At 48.4% G+C, this 22758-nt stretch overlaps 1 protein-coding gene across 3 annotated transcripts in view; it reads right to left on the bottom strand.

Moving 5' to 3' along the window:
- The window catches only part of CORO2A (coronin 2A), a 50621-nt gene that overhangs the window by 6565 nt on the left and 21298 nt on the right, over positions 1-22758 (bottom strand). For all 3 annotated transcript variants that reach the window (XM_066256669.1, XM_066256668.1, XM_066256670.1), the window contains 6 exons: positions 18807-19007; positions 5522-5638; positions 3794-3943; positions 2263-2442; positions 1516-1632; positions 750-854 (listed from right to left, as the gene is read on the bottom strand). In XM_066256669.1, coding sequence (XP_066112766.1) covers positions 750-854; positions 1516-1632; positions 2263-2442; positions 3794-3943; positions 5522-5638; positions 18807-19007 — 870 coding nt within the window. The remainder of the gene's footprint in view (positions 1-749; positions 855-1515; positions 1633-2262; positions 2443-3793; positions 3944-5521; positions 5639-18806; positions 19008-22758) is intronic.

Below are 22758 nucleotides of genomic sequence, written 5' to 3'. Positions count from 1 at the left end.
GGTATGGTTCACAGGCGGTTCCCATCAGCCTCCACCGCACCCCGCTGCCACGCAGCAGAAACGTGGCGTTTATAGTAGGTAGAGAGTTGGCAAAGCCACCTCACACAAGGGAACATCAGGAAACTGTCATTAAAGCAGTAGGAAGGTCCTCATTTAACACTCAGTTCCCCCAACCATGATCCAAAGCCCGGGTACTTACAAGGCAGAAGAAGCCCTGGGGGCACAGGCTGGAACCCCACCCCCGTCCAAGAGCTGCACACAAAGGTCAGAGTGGCATGTGCTAAGACCAGCCAGTGGGTCTGACCTCCGGGCACTCCTGGGCGTCACTGTCATCATGACGGCAGTGCAGGGGTGTGGGGGAGTGCTGCTGTTAGCATGGGGGGCTGGGGTCAGGGGTGCCAAATACAGACGATGGTCCTACCCAGTGAAGACCTGCTCTGCCCAGATATGAAGTTGCCCCTGATGAGACACACCAACTAGTCTCTCCTCATCTGGACCCACGGTTGAGGAGGGACCAGCTCAGGGTCTTCTAAAGCTCTGGGCCCAGGTGCTCCTGGGAGCCAGGAAGGTGGGAGAAGGGCTGGGCTCACCACAGGGGGAGAGTCCAGTGACTCTTGCCTGCTTTGTCCCTGCCTTGCACTCCAAGGGCCCCAGGCTGCTGTCTGGCCACCAGTGGGGCTGGGCTTAGGGTAGTTCTCCCTCCTGCCTCAGGATTCCACGAGGCCCCCTTCCTCCTGTGCCAGACTGACCTTCCCCACCACATAGAGCATGTTGGTGTCCGCATCATAGAAGGGAAACAGCACGCCTGAGGAGCCGTCCAGGTCCTCCTCTGTGAGGGGCACCGAAAGGTCGTCCTGCAGGGAAAGGGACAACAGGAAGGCCTGCGAGTCACTCACGGGGGGTCCTCAGTGGTGCGCTCTGAGCCAAGAATTCCTGCCATAGGGCTCTGGAAGAGAGTGTGTGTGTGTGTGTGTGTGTGTGTGAGTGTGTGTGAGTGTGTGTGAGAGATACCGCCACCTGTTATTTTGCCAGCCTTTGACAAGTCACTTCTTATACACCTGATCTCACTTCAGCCCTCCGCCACCTGTTTTGTCATTTATTCTGATAAATGAAGAAGGAGATCTGCCAGTCTTTGAAACTGTGGACAACCAATACTGCTTTGCCTGGCCTTCGCCCCACCCCTGCCCCGCCTTAAACATCGGCTCCTGCTGCACACACGCCTCAGCAGTTCACGCCAAGCCTTTGCTCCAGCTGTTCCGTCTGCCCAGAAGGCCCTCTCTCCCTTCCACCAGATCCCGGTCCCAGACACAGTCACATGTCCTTCCCCTCCTCTGTCCTAACCAGTCTCCCTCTTGAAATGACAAGATGCACAAGATCTGGGCTCATGCCATCAGGCTGTTGGCATCTTCCTGTTACTTATCAATAAATTCGATCAATGAGTGAATGAAAGAATGAATGAATGAAGAAGCCAGAACTCAGCGAAGGGGTGCCGGCGGTGTTGCGTGGGAGTCTCACCTGGTCCCACAGGGCCATCTGCCGGTTGTTCCATCGGGATGTGCCTGTGGACAGTAGCTTCTTCAGGTTCCCCAGAAACAGCACTTTGTTGGCCCGATGCCCCTTGTAGCTGGCTTCCTGCAGGGACACACCAATCAGGGACTCCCTTGCCTTGGCTTATGCCGCTGTCCCACCTGGAATGCCTTCCTTCCACACCCCTATTCTGCCTGGACAATCCTTCCAGAATTATTGTTTCTGAGCTATAAGAGGCAAACTTTTGCCCGGTTTCACGCTCTTGTTCAAAGATTACTGAGCACCAACTATATGCAAAGCACGGGAATGGGTGGGCTCTGTCACCTGGGTGATCTCATCTAATCTTCTGAGAGGAAGGACTAATAACTCATTGCTGCAGATGAGGAAATAGAGGATTTCTGACACCTGAAATCGTTTGCCTAAGGTCACATGGATCAATAGTGGTACACTGAGGTCTCCAATCCCACGTTATGCCCCCTGACAGAGCTGAGGCACACCAACAAGCTTTGCCATTAGACTAGGTTCAAATCCCAGCTTTCAATGTGGGCAAGTCTTTTAGCCTCTCTTCAGCCTCAGTTTTCTCATCTGAAAAATGGGGATAATATGTGAGAAGGTTTGGCCAAAACTTATATTACTGTAATGAACAGCATTATTGCCCTGTTATCAGAAGGCTCCCCGTCTCCACTCCACTCCCTGCTCCTCTGACCCCAAGCCAGCCTCCAGCCTAGCACTGACCTGGAGGACGGACCCTGCTCGGGGGTCGAGAATCCGAATCTTGCGGTCTTTACAGGTGGTGGCCAGCAGGCTGCCATTGGTGTTGAAGGACATAGAGAGGATCACGTCTTGGTGACAGTCAATTGTCTTCACGGGGCTCATGATTACAGACTCCTTTGTCTCCAGGTTCCAGACCATCACCTGCACCACGGGGAGAGGGCTCTGAGCACAGTGGCCACCCCGCCCCCCTGGCCCCACAGTCACACGCCGGCCAGGCTGTAGTGAAACATGGTATCCCCGGGAGGGAACCACAGATGGCAGTCTGGCCAAGAGGCCTCAGGTGGGAGGATGGATCTGCCGGCTGAAGCTGCCACGTGGTAGGCGGGGAAAGCCGGGAGTCGGGCTGTCTAGTAGTGAGAATAAAAAACACCATCTGCCTTGGGGCAACAAAGCATCCATGCTGGGGGGACCCTGGCGGACCAGCGAGTCCAGGCGGTTTCGAACAGCAGTTTCCACCTCCCCCAGAAACACGGCTACCATGCACTGCACAGCTCCAGGACAACCCGTTCCCCAATCCAGGACGTGAACAGTGTCCCCTGGAGTTGTGCACAGAATAACCTGCTCAACGCCCAGCAGTAGCCCCGCAGTCACCCTCCAGCAGTAGCCCCGCAGTCACCCTCCACAGACAGATAAAAGAGCCCTTCTGATCCAGCGGGAAAGCGGCCCTCCCCGCCCCGAGGGGCTCAGTAAAGCCTGATGGAGTTGTGCAGGGCGGAACTGAAAAGCCACAGCTATGGTCACACCAACCCCATATGTGTACAGATTGAGAAACTGAGGCTCAGAGAGGACAAGGGGCTTTCCCAGGTCACACTGCGAGTCAGAGGTGGGTCGGAATAGAGTCTCAGTCTCCCATACCATGGATTTTCCCAACCCCCAGGGCCCAGCCCAGCCCCTCCAGGCAGACTAATGGGTTGAATAGTGTTCCCCCAAACTTACGTCTACCAAGAACCTCTTGGACCTTACTTGGACATACTTGAATGTGACCTTACTTGGACATAGAGTCTTTGCTTATGCAATTAGTTATAATCCTTTTTTTTTTTTAAAGAGAGCAAGGCTAGGGAATGGGGAGGAGCGAAAAGCATCAACTCATAGTTGCTCCTCGTATGTGCCTTGACCAGGTAAGCCTGGGGTTTCAAACTGGCAACCTCAGCGTTCCAGGTTGACACATTATCTACTGCGCCACCACAGGTCAGGCATGTCTGGTGTCCTTATAAGAAAAGGAGAGGTCATATAGACACACAGAAGAGAAGGCCATGTGACAAGGAAGACAGTTGTGATGTATCCATAAGCCAAGGAATGCCTGGAGCCCCCAGAAGCTAGAAGAATCACACAGCCTTCTTCCCTAGAGACTTTGGAGGAAGCATGGCCCTCCTAACACCTTGATTTAGGATTTCTAGTCTTCAGAACTGTACAAGAAAAAATTTCTATTGTCTCAAGCCGCTCAGTTTGGTCGCTTGTTAGGCAGCCCCAGGACGCTAATCCACAGACCCACCTTGTAGTCATAGCCCGCGCTGAAGAGGATGCCGGTGGCCGTGGGGTGCCACTCCACCAGGCCCACTCGGCGGGAGTGGCCCACCAGCTCCTTGCTGTAGGTTGTGAGGTTCCTTGTCAGCAGCTGCTTGGGGATGTTCCAGATCTTAATCTGTCAGGGGATACATGGCCCAGGGGAATGTTAGCCAGGGCCACCTTGGCACCCCTGCCACCCTAAGAGCTGGCAGTGCCCAACAAAAGGGCTGGAGAGATCTCTCTGTATCCACCTCTCACTCAGTAGAGGAGCAGCTGGGGCACCTCAGAGGGACAAGGGCTTTGCCAAGATCCTCCACCCCATGCAGGGGCTGGCATTGACCAGGGATGAGTCCAGGCCTCCCAATCTGCCTCCTGGTACCGCCCAATCTGCCCCTTGGTAATCGGTGCCATCCTAACAACCTGAGGTAGTGGGTAGTAGGTGCACCATGGGCCTGACTCCCTGGCTGGTGTCAGAGAAAATCTGTCTCCCAGCATAGGGTATCCCCCGAAGAACAGTGCTCTCCCCCTGCCCCTGTCTCAAAGGCCCAGGTGGAGCCGTGGATGCCAGGAGGAAGGGTTTGTGCTGAACTCTCAGGGCACTAGGGGGCCAGCCAACACAATCTCTGGAGCCCCTTCAATGTTCCTCAGCATCCCCTCCATGGAAACCGACACCAGTGCCCTTAGAACTGTCTACCTGCTTGCCCTGGTGAACTGGTGTGTTTCCTTTACCAGACAGTGAGGGTTCTGTAACACGTTCCGTTTCTCTTTTGCCTTGGCTGCCAGGCAGCTCTGAGCTACACCTAAGGTTCAGCAGCTGCAACCCTCCAATGCCAACGTTTCTGGTATTATTTCCCCACTTCTTCTATCTGTGGCTACAGCCCTTCAGGGAACTGGCATAACTCAGTGGAAAGAGACTGGGCTCTGATCTCAGACCTCAGTTTGAAGTCTGGCTCTGCCTCTACAAACTGTGTGACATCGGGCAAGTAGCTGAACCTCTCAGATGCTCGACTTCCCCATCGCTGGGAAGGAAAGACTGAGTGACATATGTATAATGAGAGTCAGGAACACAGTGGACTCACAATAAATGGTAACTATGACTTTTATCCTAATTTAAATCACCAGATCACATCTGTGTCTTTTTGTTTTAAGCCAGACCCACCATGTTTTAGAAGTGGCACCAAATAAATGGTAAGTAAATAACACTGAACATTGTGGGGGCAGGGATTAAGGTCCCTGGTACAGGATAGGAACTCAAAAGAGTTGGTGAAAGTGAAGCTTTAGGAATAGTTTTGGTATCCATATGCATTTTTGTTTCCCATGCCTATTCTTTTAAAATTTGCTTACCTATTGACTGTGAGATCAAGTGGCACAATATTTTCTGGCCACAATAACAATGACCCTCATAGCATTTTATAGTTCCCCCCAAAGATGGGATTTCCCACTAGACTATGAATCTCACTGGATCTTCACTAGGCTGTTGGGAGCTATTATGTCCATTTTATAGGTGGGGGAACTGAGACCCATAGCGAGGAGTCGTGCCCCTAGTTCCATGGAGGCCCGAATCTAAACCAGCCCCGCCCCAAACAGTAACCTCCCCTCATGAAGGATGAAGGGGTCAGGAGCAGCAGCGCTGAGCACCCACACCATTCCATCTCCCTCTGCCCCAATCCCGCTCCTTTTGGTCGAGGGAACAGCCTTATGTGCTGACACTCACCGTGGTATCTTCAGAACACGAGGCGATTTCAAAGTCATCAAAAGGGTTCCACTTGATGTCCAAGATGTTCCCTCTGTGCCCGCAGACCTTTGGGTAGTGGGGGTCCAACTTTCCCGTCTGCAAAACAATACCCAGAAGAGTTGGGGACGAGAGCGTGCTAATTCCACTTCAGTGTCTGACAGTCACTTGGTCAGTCAGCAATCACTGAGTAGACAGGGAAACATAACGGGCAGGACTGGACATCTAACTAGGTGTCTAATCTAGCACTTGCCGTTATTCCTAGTGTGATCCTGGGGGAGTCACATCACTTCTCTGAGCCTCAGTGTCTTCTTCAGCAAAATGCAGGCAATGACAGGTATTTCACAGAGCCAATGTGAGAATCATAGGAGATGAGGTATGGAAAGGGTCTAGCATAGTGCCTAATGCATAGTAGGCCTAATGCATAGTAGGTACTCAATAAAAGGACTTTTCCTTTCATACAGTGCTGGTGGGGAGGCAGAAACAGCGCAGCCATTTTAGAAAACAGTCCGGCAGATCCTCAGAAGGTTAAACAGAGTCACCCTACCTATAACTTCACTCTCAGGTATATCCCCATGAGAAATTATACCCCCACAAGGGCAAACAAAAAATGCAAAAAAACCCCAAACCTGTACATCAATGTTCATAGCAGCATTATTCAAAATTGCCAAAAGATAGAAACAAACCAAATGTCCACCAACAGATGAACAGATACACAAAATGTAGTATATTCATACAATGGGACATTATTCAGTCAAAAAAACAATGATGTCCCGATGCATGCTACAACATGGATGAACCTTAAAAACATTAAGTGAAATTAGTCAGACATTGGAAGCTACAAAATATTGTACAATTCCACTTAGATGATATAGCAGATGTGGTTTCACTGCTTGAGCAAATCAATAGATGCCCTGGTACCTGGTATTCAAAACCCTGATTAATGTAAATGAAAAATTCTGAACAGGTAAAGCCGTAGAGACTGAAAGATTGATGGCGTGGGGGAGGGGCAGTGGGAGTGACTGCTAATGGGTGCGGGTCCCTTTTGGGGTGATGAAATTGCTTTGAAATTAGATAGTGGTGATGGTTACACAACCACAGAATACACTAAAACCCACCGACTCACACACTTTGAAATGGTGAATTTTATGGCACGTTGAGTTATATTTCAGTTAATAAAAAAAGGGAATTCCCTTCTCTTCGAGGATCCTCTTTTCCAGCTGAGAATTCCCGTGCAGGGCTGGGAGGACGCACAGGTCCCACGCCTATGCCACATAGCCCAGAAGCTGAAATTCCCAACTGCAGTGACAGACTGGGACATTCCCTGGGTCATGGGGCAGCCACATGGGTTCAGGCACAGAAACTTGGAGTAGACAGGGACCAACACACACATTTTACACACCAGTCTGCATGGTCCTGGCAAAACACGGAGCAGGACAGGCTCCTCTGCCTGCCCACATCCACCCTCCGGCCTCGGGTCCTGGGAGCCCACCCACCAGAATGCTCGCTCCCCTGACCTCTTTCATATTTAAGTAAAAGAGCTGCCCTGGCAAGTTCTCTCAGTTGTTTAGAGTGTCAGCCTGACATGCCAACGTTGTGAGTTCGACACTCAGTCAGGACACATACAAGAATCAACCAGTCATTGCATAAATAAGTAGAACAGGAATAAATAAGTAGAACAGCAAATCAGTGTTTTTCTCTTTTTCTCTCCTTTTCTCTCTTTCTCTAAAATCAATAACTTTTTTTTTTTAAAAAAGAACTAAAAGCTCTGGCCGGTTGGCTCAGTGGTAGAGTGTCGGCCTGGCATGCAGAAGTCCCGGGTTCGATTCCCGGCCACGGCACACAGGAGAAGCGCCCATCTGCTTCTCCACCCCTCCCCCTCTCCTTCCTCTCTGTCTCTCTCTTCCCTTCCCGCAGCCGAGGCTCCACTGGAGCAAAGATGGCCCGGGCGCTGGGGATGGCTCCTTGGCCTCTGCCCTGGTACCTGGTATTCAGAGCTAGAGTGGCTCTGGTCGTGACAGAGCTCGCCCCCTGGTGGGCATGCCGGGTGGATCCCAGTCGGGCGCATGCGGGAGTCTGTCTGACTGTCTCTCCCTGTTTCCAGCTTCGGAAAAATACAAAAAAAAAAAAAAAGAACTAAAATCTGATCATGTCTGCTCAAGTTTTGTATGCCTCTTTCTCCTCATCTATGAAATATGAATAATCCCTTCGCCCTTGCAGGATTGTTATGGGTGTAAAATGAGATACTGTGCATGCCCTATAGAGTTTAAGTGCTCAAATAAGAACAGCTATTACTATATGTATATGTGTGCGTGTGCACACATACATGTATCAAAACTGAAGAAAATACTGGAAGGAAATACACCAAAACGTTGACGGTTAGCTCTGGATAGCGGGATAAATAGGTGCTTTTAATCATCTTCTATGTCTTTAAAAGTTTTTTTCCCAAACTTTCTATAAAAACTGTGAATTTTGCAATAGAAAAGTATTTAAGACAAAACTCTAGACTTTCTGAAAATACGGGTCCTTCTAGGATTAGCCAAAAATTTGTTATAAAACTGCACAACTTGAAGGGCTCTCGGAGACCAGGAGTAGTAAAAACCCAGCACAGCTCTCGTACCTACACCAGTGGTAGGCATCACTAGTGGATCGCTGCACTCTCTCCCTGACCACAGACTGGAGGGGGGACTTGCCCAGGATTGTGGGAATGTGAGGTGCAGAGCTGGGCTGCAGCACAGGGCCCTGGCCAGCAAGTGTGAGTCTGTGGTGTCCTTACTGCGCTGAGGGAGCCCAGCCCTCCCTGAGTCAGTGTCCTGCCTGCTTCCTGCACACAGCCTTCCTCTTCTCTTGGATCATTTCCTGGGTCAAGGGCATGAGCAGTGCAGGGTCTTGGACTATGGCACACCTAATTGCTCTCAGGGCCTTTATCTCTACACTCTGGCCCAGGGCCATGACCCAGTCTGGCCTGAGGTTGCCTCATAAGAGCTGATTGCAGGCGGGCCCAAGGCTGACAGGCGGCAAACCGCCAGGAGCACCGTTCAGACCCACAGCTCCCAGGTCAGTCCAGCCAGGCTCAGGAGGTGCGTCAGGGCCAGGCCTTGGTCAGACAGGCAGCTGCTCAGAGTGGAGCTTGGGCCAGCCGTCCTCCCAGGCGTGGCAGAGCAAAAGCCCCAGCCCCAGACAGCTTGGCTCTCCCCTGAGGCTGGCAGGCTGCTCTGTGCTGAGGACCCTCATTAACAGACATTAGGCAGTCTGGTGGGCTATTGACTGAGCTGCTAAGAGCCCTGTCAGGACAGGGACATTTACAATGGAAAAATAATACAATTATTGATCAATAGTAATACAGAAATAAACTCTGTGTTCCACATACTCACAACTGTAAACTTACTTTTGTCCCACCCTGTATATGTTTGCAAATACATATACCTTTTGCAAAACACCAAAACATTATTTTTAAAATTACACATTGACTTGAAATTCATATAGTCTTCAGATGCAGCTCACCAGTTGTATTTTGTAAACCATGCTGATTCACACATAGCAGCTTGTGTGCGGAAGGTACTGTTAAATCTGTCTGATCTGTTTGCATAGGTCATATGAGATAAGATATTTGTTAACTGTAGAGATGGTGCAAATACCAACATAGAAATTGTAAGTACACTCCAAGGGTGATACTCACCTCTCTGAGTTCTGATTTCTTCATGCATAAAGCAAGGATAACATTAATGCCTATCCTTAGCAACCTCCTGAGGAACACAGGAGAAAATGCGTGCAAAAATATTTTACCAATAGAAAGCAAGTTTATGAAATACTGATAAATATCACTTAAGAGATAAAATGTAATATTCATATTCTTTGCTCTTTGTTCATATTCTTTGTTCTTCAGGTTTCATGGGGAATAAAGCATGTTTATTTGAATTTTGAATTTTATAAACAAAGTCTTGGTTGGAGTTATTTGTCCAAACTAGTAACATAATTGTCAACTTATAGGTTCAGTTAACCAGAATTACTCAGTGCCAGTATTTCTAGATTACTAAATAATCAGGAGGTCACTTCCGCCCTTCTGTCCATTAGCCAGCCATCAGCCAGGAACAGGCCTCAGACTGAAAAATGGGATGGGAGAGAAGGCTAGACAGGAAGAGTCAGGCTGTGGGCATGGAGACAATCACCCTGCAGAGGCTCAAGGCTGGACGCTATGGAGAGATGGACATGTGGACAGATGAGTTATGTCCTGATGAGAAGAAGTATGCCCCTGATTGGGGCCAGGGGGACTGTCCAGAAGAGAAAGTTGAGCAGAAGGAAGGATGGTAAGGGTGTTTCCTAATCCTGAGAACACACTTGCTGCTAAAATGCAAATCATGTTCCCATAAGCATCGTTCATCAACCTTCCCCTCACGAGTACACATATGAGCATGAAGATGGCTTACTGCAGAATCCCACACCCAAGGTTGGAAGTGGTGAACCACAGAGGTTATCTGGTAAGCCCACTTGGTCACCTCCAGAAATGGGGAGCTCACTTCCTATCCAGGTGGTTTATTCCACTTTCAGACCCTATTTACTGTGAGAAAACACTCCTTACTTCAAGCCTGGTGTGGCCTCCCTGAGTGTGTCCCCTCACTTTCTGCTTCTGGTCCTGGCTCTGTACTTTGGGACCCCATAGACACCCCTCCCACCCCCTCCCAGGCCAGCTCCTGGGAAATTTGAAGGTAGAGGACCTATTCCTTGAGTAAGTTCTCTTCCAGGCCAAACAGATCCATAGAACTGAAAGAGTCAAAAATAAACAAAAACAAAGAAATAAAATGGATTAGTCCACACCCTGCGTTCCAGACGGGGAATCTGAGAGTGGAAGGGATAGGCAGGTGCTCTGGAAGGCTCTGAGATTCAGAATGTCCACTGGACAGGCGATGGAGGGCTTTGGTGAGGACGGCAGGACTTCATCTGCGGCAACAGGGAGCCCTGGGAGGCATCTGAGCAGGGGAGTTTCACGGTTAGACACAGGCTTGAGAAGGCTCCATCTGGCCTCTAAGCACTCAGCAGTGAAGTGCCCTCCACCCCCCTTCTCCAGGCACCTGAAGGCCCTGGTGTCCATTCGACCCCTCAGGCCCATGGCTTCCCCTCTGGCCTGGTCCATTCCCAGCAATGTCCCAGCGTCCACTGCCTGCCTCAGCCTTCATTCCTCCCCTCCTCCACACCTCACAGCAACCCCTCTACCCTTCCAGAGGTGAACCTGCTGCAGGTTGGGCCCCAGGGTCAGGAGCCCAGCCTGGCATGTCCCCAGGCTCAGGGCGGGCCTGTGCCCAGACCTTCCCACTGCACCTCATTCCCTGAGCACAGCCCTCTGTTGCCAAGGCTGCAGGCCCCGCCCACCAGTGGGCTCTCTCTGGGTCACTGCACGCAAAAGGAAGGGCCCTACCTGCAGTCACTCCCTTCAGACACCTGATACCACCTGGGTCAGCCTAGCCCCTTTGAGAACTTCCGGGACACCATGGTAAGGCCAGACACGTTCCACCCAGACAGTTAAATAATTAGCTAACTTGTCCCTCCCTAGCTTCCTCCCTCTGCCTGGATGGAACAAAATCCCTGGTAGCCAACAAGGAGGCGATGTCTCCTTGGGTCCTCCTCCTTACTGCTCAGGGTCCTGGGGAAATCAACTCTCTGAGCCTCAGCACCCTCATCTGCACAATGGGGCGATGCTCCCTACACAGCGGGCTGTGAAGGCATCAGTGTAACACTGTCTTGTCTGCCCAGAGTGAGTGCAGTGTGCTGGGACCGGCACCTGCATGCTTCGCCTGATGGCCTCTCACTCCTGCTCCATCACACTGGATGTGGTAACTTAAGGAAACATCAACCAAATGCAATGCCTTTCTGGACCTGATTCAAACACAAAGAGGCATTTATGAGGCAATCAGGGACGTTTCACATGAAGTGGAAATCAAGTGACACAGGAGTGTCAGTGCTGGGATCCTGGCACTGGGGTCAAGTCAGAAAATGTACAAATTTTTTAGAATTGCATCCTAAAGTTTGTGGGGATAAAATGACAAAATGTCCAGGATTTGCTTTAAAATACTTTAGGGAAAAAAAAGGGGGCGATGGAGGAAGCAAGAGTGGCAGTCTTGTCCTGGCTGTCTGGCTCAGTGGAGAGAGCATTGGCCCAGTGTATGGACATCTGGGGTTTGATTTCTGGCCAGGGCACACAGGAGAAACAACCATCTGCTTCTTCCCTTCCCCCCCTTCTCTCTCTTCCCTCCCACAGCCAATGGCTTTATTAGTTCGAGTGTTGGCCCTGGGCACTGAGAATGGCTCATTCTTCCCAGCGTCAGCCTCAGAAGCTAAAAATAGCTTGGTTGATTCGAGCATCGGCCCCAGATGGGATTGCAGGGTGGACCCCGGTCAAGGCGCATGCGAAAGTCTGTCTATCTCCCCTCCTCTCAAAAAAAAAAAAAAAAAAAAGTGACAGTCTTGAAAATTCTAGAATCTGGGTATAGCAGAGTTCATTATATTGTTTTTAATCAACTTTTGTGTTTGAAATTTTTTCACAATTATGAAGAACAAGATCACAGTCTAGCTACTGAAATGCAGTTTGCAAGCCAGCAGCATCAGTACCACCTGGGAGGAGAGGAGCCAGAATCAGCACACAGAAGTTGCAGGATGCCCAGGGATATCTGAATCTCAGATAAACAACAAATATATAGTATTTTTAGTTTAAGTATGTCCCACACGGTATTTTACTTACACTAAGAAAAATTCTTTATGAAAATAGCTTGGCAGTTTCTTATAAAATTAATACATTTCATGACCTAGTAGTCACTGCACTCCTAGGCACCTGTCCCATAGAAATGGAGACTGATTTATGTTCACACAGAAACCTGTAGACAAATGTTGATAGCAGCTTTATTCATGACAGCCTTGAACCGGAAACAATCCAGATGGCCTTCAGCTGGGGGGTGAGGGGGCGTGGGGGACGGTTAAACAGACGGTGATGCGTTCACACCACGGAATACTACTTAGCAACGAAAAAGAATGAGCTATTGATATGCACAGCGACTTGGATGGATCTTTAATGTTGAGTGAAAAAAGTCAAGCCCAAAAGGTTACATACTATATAGTTCTATTCATATAACATTTAAAAAAATTGATTTGAGAGAGAGAAACATCAATTTGTTGTTTCACTCATTTATGCATTCATTGGTTGATTTCTTGTACGTGCCCTGACCCGGGATCGAACCTGCAACACTGCCATATCGGAATGATGCTCTAACCAACTAAGCTACCCAGCCAGGGCTCATAGGACATTCTTAAAATGGTAAAAGTATGGAAACGGAGAACGGATGAGTGATTATTGGTCAAGATGAGAGTGAGAGTGAGGGAAGTGGTTGTGACTCTAAAAGAGCAACATGGGCGACCTTGTGACACTGGAAGCAGTCTCTGTCTTGATTGTACTGATGTTGATATTCTGGCTGTGATATTGTACTCTAGACTCGCAAGATGTTACTATCGGGGGAAACTGGATGAAGGGTACACATAATCTGTGTTATTTCTTACAACTACAGTACATGTGAATCTACAATGACCTCAAAGCCAAAAAGTTGAATTAAAAAGAAAAAACAAGTAACAAAAGTTATTTGGTGTTTATCTGAGCTTCATATTTAATTGGCACCCCACATTTTATCTGCAACTCTGGAGCTTGTTGGGATGCAGACTCTCTGGCCTCACTTCAGGCCCACGGAATCAGAACCTGCGCTGTGACGCTCAGGCCTGAGCTCTGACTAGTGGCTTCCAGCTCCTGTGATGCCTGGACTCCTAGGAGTCTGTGACAGCAGCAATTAACATGTGTCTGCAAGCTATTTACGATACTATTTCAAAAAGCCCAAAGGGAATTAATTGCACATTTTACCCAACATCAGGCTGCACAAGACAACTGAATGTCAACCGTCCAGAGTGGCTTTCCCACTGGACACAGAATAGAGCCAAACTTCTGCCCTGGCCTGTGAGGCCTTCTCAGTCCCACCCTTGCTCCCTTCTCTGACCACCTCCCACTGCTCTTGCCTATGTGACAACACACCAGTTTGCTTCTCAAACACCAAACCCATTCCCACCTCAGGGCCTTTGCACCTGCTATTCATTCCACCCGAACACTGCTTCTCGCATTTCTAGCGGCTCTCAGCCCAAATGTCATCTCCCTAGAAAGGCCTTCTCTGATCCTCCTAACTATGCTAGGGGTCCCCTCTCCCCACCCAGGTCACATTCCAACACATCAAACCAATTTATTTTCTTAATATCAGTTGTTAGTACCTATGTACACTGAAAATTTCATGTGAGTTGGAAACTGACAGTTCTGAAAATGTCTGAGTAATAAATATCAGGAAAACACTTGAATGTGTAATTAAGAATGCAGTTTGTTTAGTGGACAGAATCTTTTAAAAGCACTCAGAATTTAGAAGAAATAAGTAGTCAAACAGGCCATCTCTAAGGGTCCTTTCAGCTCGCCTTCAAGTCTTTCCATAAACCCCATTGTACACTCAGCCCTCCCCAGCTTGAAAAATTTCAGTTCACACTTATACTGGCATTCAAAGCCCTTCTTATCTGGACCCAATCCACTTCTGCAGGGTACTTCCCTTCCTCCCCTAAACAAACTGTTCATCTGTTCTAGCCAGACAGCTCTCTACGTTGTTCCCTGAACCATCCACACATAGTTCCACCTCTATGCCTTTGCTTGTGCTAGTCCCTTTGCCAATTTTGCCCTCCCTATTTATTTGGGTGAACAATTATTAGAGAATTTGTTCAAGCAATGAAAACTTATGAGCACCAATTGTGTGCCTGCAATGTGATATTTGGATAAACAAAGTACTGGTTCATTTTTTTCTCCCCTATTCCAAGTATAGAAGGTTCTAGCAGAACACAAATGATTCTGATTTAAAGTAGTCAGAGCTTGGTGTCCTAAGGGAAAAATACAGGCTATGGGATATATCCTAAAAAGGAGAATGGTCTGGAAATTCGAGGGAGGGAGAAGAAAGTGGCTATTCATGAACATGGTATGTATTTCCATTTGCTTGGGTCATTAATATTTGTTTCTGGAAATGCTCTGTGATCTTCTCCATCTAAGTCTTGCTTGTTTACTCCCAGGCATTAATTCTCCTTTTTCTACTGCAAATGTTTACATTTTGTAAGCATTCTTGATAGGTTGAAATGCAGTTCATTTTTGTATTCTGATTTTTTTTATCCAATTACCTTCTAAACACTCCAATTATTTTTCCTAATAATTTGACTATATGTTTTTCTGTGTTTCTATGTAGTCAATCATATCTATAAAGAAAAGTGGTATTACTTCTTTTTCAATCCTTAAAACTTTTACTTATTTTTCTGGTCTTACTGTACAGTCCAGAACCTTTTTTATTTTACTGATGACATAAGGTGATGTTTCTAACATTCTTTTTTTAAATTATATTTTTATTTTATAACTTTTTCTTTTTTTAAGTTCTTAAATTTTTTTACTTATTAGTTTTTAAGAGAGAAAAGAGAGACTGGGCGGGAGGAGTGTGAGAAGCAGGAGGCATCAACTCATAGTAGTAGTTGCTTCCTGTATGTGCCCTGACCAGGCAAGCCCAGGGTTTTGAACCGGAGACCTCAGCATTCCAGGTCAACACTTTATCCACTGCACCACCACAGGTCCTAACATTCTTTCTTTACAAATGATGCTTGCACCACATTAACAAAGAGATCAAATATCACCGATAATGGGACAAACTGACAACATGTGTCATGTGATGTAATAAACCAAGGATGTAACATCACTTGTTTAACACTCTTGCCAAAACTGCATAACATCAACGTGCCCTTACTGGATAGCTAATTTGGTTAGAGTGTCATCCCGATACGAAAAGGTTGTGGTCAGGGCACATTACAGAAGCAGATCAATGCTTTTGTCTCTCCATATCCCTTCCTCTCACTCTAAAATCAATCAATAATTAAAAAAATTAATATAATATATAAAAAAATATATAAATAATATATATTATAAATATATATTAAATATATTATAAATATTATAATATATATAAAACATCAATATAATCATAAGGAAAAAATTTTAAAAATCCAAATTAGGAACATTCTACAAAACAACTAGACTTTACTGCTTAAAAATGGCAACACCATGACATAAAGTAGCCTAAGAGAACAAATAAATACAATGCATGATCCTACTTGGATTCCGGGCCAGGAATAAAATTTCTATATAAACACATATGGAGAGGAAAATATAAAAGAGAAAAAGTAAATCTTGCAGAATGTTAACAACTGGTGAATCTAGGTGAAGGATAATCAGTTTATTCAACTGTTTTTTGCAACTTTTCTATAGGGTTGAGACTCTTTCAAAATAAATGGTTTTAAGAAATCTGTTTCCTATATATTAGTGAAATTCCCTTTTTCTAGTTTGCAAAGAATTTTTGTCATGAATAGATATTGCACTTTATCAAATGTTTTTTCTGGATTTATGATGACCATATGGTTTTTCTCCTTTCATTTGTTAATATAAAGATCTATCAATACATTGTTTCTGGAATAAATCCAACTTGGTCAGAATGCATCTTTTTTAATCATATAATTTAAAAAATAGTTACAGGACTATTCAGGCCTTCTATTTCAACCTGTATTAGTACTGACAAGTTATACATTTTTTATAGAAATATGTCCATATAGTTAACATTTTCAAATATATCATAAAATTGCTCATGTTAGTGTCTTGTGTTTTGAAACTCTGTTTTTATATTGCCTTTTGTACCTGTTGTTATTTGCACCTTCCCTCTTTTATTCTTTTTTTTTTTTTTGCATTTTTCTGAAGCTGGAAACAGGGAGAGACAGTCAGACAGACTCCCGCATGCGCCCGACCGGGATCCACCCGGCACGCCCACCAGGGGGCGACGCTCTGCCCATCCTGGGCGTCGCCATGTTGCGACCCTCCTGGGTGTCGCCATGTTGCGACCAGAGCCACTCTAGCGCCTGGGGCAGAGGCCACAGAGCCATCCCCAGCGCCCGGGCCATCTTTGCTCCAATGGAGCCTTGGCTGCGGGAGGGGAAGAGAGAGACAGAGAGGAAGGCGCGGCGGAGGGGTGGAGAAGCAAATGGGCGCTTCTCCTGTGTGCCCTGGCCGGGAATCGAACCCGGGTCCTCCGCACGCTAGGCCGACGCTCTACCGCTGAGCCAACCGGCCAGGGCCCTCTTTTATTCTTGACCGTCTGACCAAAACTTTGTCCATCAATCTTTCCTAGGAACCAAGTTTTGGCTCTTTTGACACTTTCTACTGTATCTTTGTATTTTCTTTCACTGGTATCAGCTTTTTATTATCTCCTTTCTCAAACTTTCTTTGTTTATCTGTTGTTTTTTCTAACATCTTAATTGGAACATTCATTTCAATATAATTTTTTTTTTTTTTTTTAGCAAGAGAGAGAGGGACAGAGAGACAGAAAGACAGAGACAGAGACAGCCAGGAAGGGAGAGAGATGAGAAGCATCAACTGTAGATGCGGCACTTTAGTTGTTCTTTGATTGCTTTTTCATACGTACTTTGACTAGGAGGCTCCAGTTGAGCCAGTGACCCCTTGCTTAAACCAGAGACCTTGGGCTCAAGCCAGCACCTTAAACTCAAGCCAGCAACCTGGGGTTTTAAGTCAGCCACCTTTGGGATCAAGCCAGCAACCACAGAGTCATGTCTATGATCCCATGCTCAAGCCAGCGACCTCAGAGTTTTGAACCTGAGTCCTCAGCATCCCATGTTGATGCTTTATCCACTGCGCCATCACCTAGTCAGGCTCAACATGAATTTTCAAATACAAGCAACCATTTTATACATTTCCCTTGAAGCATCACTTTCCCTTAAGTTTTGTGACATATTTCATTATCATTCATTTCTAAGTAGTTTTAAATATTCATTTTTATATCTTCTTTGACCTGGAGGTTATTTTTTTTTTATTTTTTATTTTTCTGAAACTGGAAACAGGGAGAGACAGTCAGACAGACTCCCGCATGCGCCCGACCGGGATCCACCCGGCACGCCCACCATGGGGCGATGCTCTGCCCACCAGGGGACGATGCTCTGCCCATCCTGGGCGTCGCCATGTTGCGACCAGAGCCACTCTAGCGCCTGAGGCAGAGGCCACAGAGCCATCCCCAGCGCCCAGGCCATCTTTGCTCCAATGGAGCCTTGGCTGCGGGAGGGGAAGAGAGAGACAGAGAGGAAAGCACGGCGGAGGGGTGGAGAAGCAAATGGGCGCTTCTCCTGTGTGCCCTGGCCGGGAATCGAACCCGGGTCCTCCGCACACTAGGCCGACGCTCTACCACTGAGCAAACCGGCCAGGGCTGACCTGGAGGTTATTTTTAACTGTGTCTTTACATTTCCAAATGAACAGGAATTTTAAAATTATCTTTTGTTATTGATTTCTAAGTCAATTGCATTGGGATCAGAAAACCTGGGTAATTTGATTCCAATTTGACTTTTAACTTCTGAAGTCCTTTGGGTTCTAAGTCTGATGCTTGTAACTCATGGTGGCTTACATGCTAGCTCATCTCACATTATCAAGTTCCCTGATCTTAATCTATGGGACTCCTGTCCACACTGGAAATATTTTCCTCTAGAGACTGTCTCTGCTTTTACTGCGAGCCAGAGCCACTACCAACCCACAATCTCTTTAGTCCTCTTGGAGGTTTCTTCCCTAAGGCAGAAACTCAGGCTCCTGAAAAGATTTGCCATTAGGTTAATCTTTAATATACTGCCACTTGGGGATCAAAAACTGTTAAATATCAGCAAATGTATATGGTCCAACCTCTGCTGTCAACATTTGCCCTTAGGATAAGCCCGTTCATCCTGTTCATTTACTGCTTTCCTCTCCTACCTTAGATTTTGGCTTAAGGTTTGTTTCCTTTTGGGGGAAAGGGAAGTGGCTTTGGAGATTTCCCTGACATCTTGTGAGCCTGGCAATGCATTAAAAACTATATTTTATTCAGGAGTGAATTATTTTGCAGTGGGATGGAGGGGAAATCCCAGGAATAGCTAGGCAATTGCTGAAATCCCTGGAGAGGTATATTTTTTCCCAAGGAGAAAATCGAGGCTCACAGAGGCGAAATTACTTATTCAAGGTCACACGGCTGGTAATAGGAGGTCTAGGACTTGAACCCATGCATTGTAGCAGAAAGCAAGGCCCTTTCTGTCTTCTCTCTGTCCTGGGCTGCCTCCAGGGAGCTGTTTGGGCCTGGGGCTCACCAAGCGTCCTTACCTGGTGCAGGGGGATGACGAGGAAGGCCCCCCCGCCAGCACACTCAGTCACGACTGCAATGAAGTGGGGGTTCACGGCGCAGAAGTGATTGTCGTGGACGCTGTGGGTGATGGGCACCGAGTCGTAGCAGTTCTCCTTGCTGGCTGGTTTGCCAAAGACGTGGCGGAACTTGGAGCTCCGGTACTGGGGGTGCCATGACATCTGCAGGAGACACATGGGACAGAAGGAGTGTGAGGCTCACTGCCTCGACAGTGGGACGCACGGGGAGCTCCCCCGGAGAATGTAAGAGGGAACTGCCGGACAGTGGTGTGCTGTGGAGGCCAACCAAGTGAACAGGCTGCCTCTACGGACCTGGTGAGACGTGAAGAGAGAACGCATCATTGCTGCTGACCTGTCTGCTCTTCGTCCCCTCAAGTGTGAACCCTCAAAAAGCGGAAAACCAGAGAAACCTCACCACCTTCCCAATCCACCATCTCACTGGCCAAGCCAGCCTCCCCACCCCCTCCCAGCCCAGCCAAGTGGGTAACACTGTGTCCTCTGGAGCCAGCCTGCCTGCGCTCCAATTCCAGCTCCACTCTCACCCGCCGGGCGGGCAAATGACTTAAGTTCTGAAACCTCCGTTTTCCTATCTGTAAAATGGGGGCAACAAAAGTATTCGTCCCATAGACTTGTCGTGAGGATTAAATTAGATGATACATTTAGATCCCTTCATCAACAGTAATAATTACGAACACAATTATCATCCAGCCTTCTTGAGCTGCCCTCGCTTCTCATCCGGCTTTGTATTTATTTGTTCGTTCAATATTGACTGAGCACCCCTGTGTGAGAAGGCCCTGTGCCAGGCACTGCGGTTTTGGAAAGAGTCCGCCTGAGCCCAGCCTTACAGGAGTGAAGAGTCCTTTGAATGAGGCCACTGGGGGAGTCTGGGTCACTGGGACCCAGGGGGCTATAGGTAATAATGGAGGTTTGTTTGTACATGGCAGTCAGAGAGGGCTTACCAGAGGAAGTGACACGTGAGCGGTGATTTGAAGGGTGGCTAGGAGCTAGCCATGTTGGCTGGACAAGAGAGAGCTGGAACAGCTTGAGCAAAGGCCGTGAGATAGAAGAAAATAGGGAATGTTTGGGAAACTACAGGTAGGTTGGTAAGATTAACAAGGAGATGATAAACACACACACACACAAATTGGTGATGTGAGTAAAAAAGGAACCAGCTGAAGGAGAGCAGAGCCAGCTCACGAATGGCCTGTGAGAGTCTAGGCCTGAGTGGTCAACCACATGATACTGTGTGGCTCCCCTCAGCCTCGCCGCTGCTCAGGTAAAACCTCTTCTCTCCAGTCCCGGCGAGCCCACTGGACCCTCCCATCTATACTCCCGTGTAGGGCAGAGGGATCCTCTGGACACCGAGCTTGGTTGCACTCCTTACCACCCTGGCCCTGACCTTCTATCACCCTTCATTGCTTCCCATTCATTGCTGCCCTACAGGTTCAAGGCCAAACTCAGCCTGTCATTCAAGGCCTTCTAGTTGGGTCCCACACACCATATTCCAAGATTCACTTTTTCTCGCTCATCTTCTAAAGGGCACCTTCCAGATAAAGACCCCCATCCAACTTCCCTTGGGTCTGCTCTTGCATTTCCGGTTCTCTGGGCCTTCACCCTTGCGTTTTCCTCAGCGTGGCTTAACTCCCCAGCCACCTATTACTGCCTGTAGTCATCTCCGCAAGTCCACGTCCTCCCACTCGTCCCCCAGCTTCCGAGCGCCCAGTCTTCCCTGCGGCTCCGAGGGGCAGAGCTCTGCTCTCCTTGCTCCCCACAGCCTCCCCTCCTCCCTGCCCTTGGGTCTCCGACACTGTCTGCCCTGATCTGGACTCTGGTGTCAGGTCTCATCTTCCCTACCAGCTTAAGGTCCTGAACAAACAGCCCGGGCCCTGCTGCAGGAATGCTCAGCACAGAGCATCGCCTGCCCAGACCCCAGGAACTTCCCAGGGGAGGACAAGTTTGGCCGGATACCCACGGGGTCAAGACAAAGAAGGCATTTGCCCAGCCGGGGCAGCTCACCCTCAGGCTCTTCTTCTCTGTGCTCAGTCCAAAGGCACAAGATTAGACTTGTTGATGTCAGGAGGTCGTGCTGATCAAGGGCCTGACCTTACTTAGCCCATCTGCTTCGTGGGGGCAAGTCTGTCCTGTGAAACTCAGACATTTCCTCTCTCCTTTTAGGAATTCTGCCCCAAATCCTGGCTGCATTTGCCAGAGCTACAAAAAGCAGGGACTGGCTAATTAATGCCCATCTGATCCCAGAAAGGATGTAAGAAGCCTTATAGAAATAGAACACAAGATAGAAGGCAATGGAAGAGCCATGAGGAAGAAATGGGGAGGGGCCAATGCAGGAACAAGAAGAGATCATCTGATGCGGGGGCAGTTAGGCTACTGAATGAGTGCTGTGTGCTGCCTGGTCCTCCACACAGAGGAGGCAGACCTCAGATTGGATCTGAGCTTCCTAGCGGTCAATTCAATAATGGAAACAGAATCAGAGAGGGATTTAGTCAGTGTGTGCAAGATAAAGGCCATACCCTGCTAAGGAGCGGCACAGCTTTTCTCCGCCCTGTGTCCTGAGAGAAATGGGCCCTGGGAGTCTTCTTAGAAAGGAACAGCAGCCTGACCTGTGGTGGCGCAGTGGGTAAGGCGTGGACCTGGAACGCTGCAGTCGCCAGTTCAAAGTCCTGGGTTGCCCGGTCAAGTCATATACAAGAAGCAACTACTATGATGTTTCCTGATCCTCCCCTGCCTTTCTCTCTATCCTCTCTTTAAAATAAATAAATACAATCTTTAAAAAGAAAGAAAGAAAGAAAGAAAGAAAGAAAGAAAGAAAGAAAGAAAGAAAGAAAAGGAAAGGAAAGGAAAGGAAAGGAAAGGAAAGGAAAGGAAAGGAAAGGAAAGGAAAGGAAAGGAAAGGAAAGGAAAGGGAGAGGAAGAGAGAAAGGAAGAAAGGAAGGAACAGCAGGGACAGACTTCCTTCCCTAAGGTCTTGTCAATTAGGTGGCAGCTGAGGAGCTGCCTTAGGTCTGGGCTGGGGGTGGGAAAGTAGGGAGAAGTCAGCAGGCTGGGCTCCAGGTCCCCCATCCCACCTTCCTCTGAGCAGCACTGGGGTGGGGGGGACCTGTCTACGACCAGTGGCGATGCTCACCAGCCAGTCCGCCACTTGCCGCACGTCCCAGCCTCCTTGCAGGGAGGCAGCCACGGTGCAGCCACGGGCAGAAGTGACGTGTGTCACTTCCGGGCTGAAGCATAGAAAACCTGCCTGTGACCCTCCAGAACTCTTGTCCTTGGTGCAAGAGATAAGAAAGCCACATGTTCTAGATGGCACAGCTTCCATCATCCCAGGTTCCCCCAGGGACTGTATGCAACCGAGCTTCTACCCCCAGCTGGCTCATGTCATAGAGCATGACAGAGAAATAAGAGGGAACCACTGAGATAGCGGGGTTATTTGTCACGGAGCGTAGCCTGCCCATCCTGCCCCACACACTGCCCCACACAGGCCCAGCCAATGGTAGTGGGCACACAGGGCCTGTGCTTGGAGTGGCCAGGGCACAGGAAACCTGCAGGGAAGAAGTGGGCGAGGGCAGGACCTGGATCACTTCGGGAGCCACGTTGAAGGACCCGGGCTTGAGGGCAGTGGGAAGCTACTGCAGGTGAAAGCAGGAGAGTGAGAAGCCCAGATTCCACTTTCAGACGGATTCCTGACCACTGAGAAGACAGGGCGGACTAGATGAGAGATGATGGTCACTGGGCTGCGGTAGGGCAGAGGGGGTGAGCAGGAGACGACATGCTAGTGAAATATCAAGGAGGGTAGAACAACCAGCTTGGGCCCCCGAGTGCCGTGGTGGGCTCTGGCGGGCAGGGGCAGGCCACGGCCACTGAAATCAACATGATCTTCTGGTCAGCAGCAGTCCAGCCC

The sequence above is a fragment of the Saccopteryx bilineata genome, chromosome 2 (assembly GCF_036850765.1).
Source record: "Saccopteryx bilineata isolate mSacBil1 chromosome 2, mSacBil1_pri_phased_curated, whole genome shotgun sequence".
Taxonomy (NCBI): domain Eukaryota; kingdom Metazoa; phylum Chordata; class Mammalia; order Chiroptera; family Emballonuridae; genus Saccopteryx; species Saccopteryx bilineata.
This window is presented reverse-complemented; position numbering and strand designations above follow the sequence as displayed.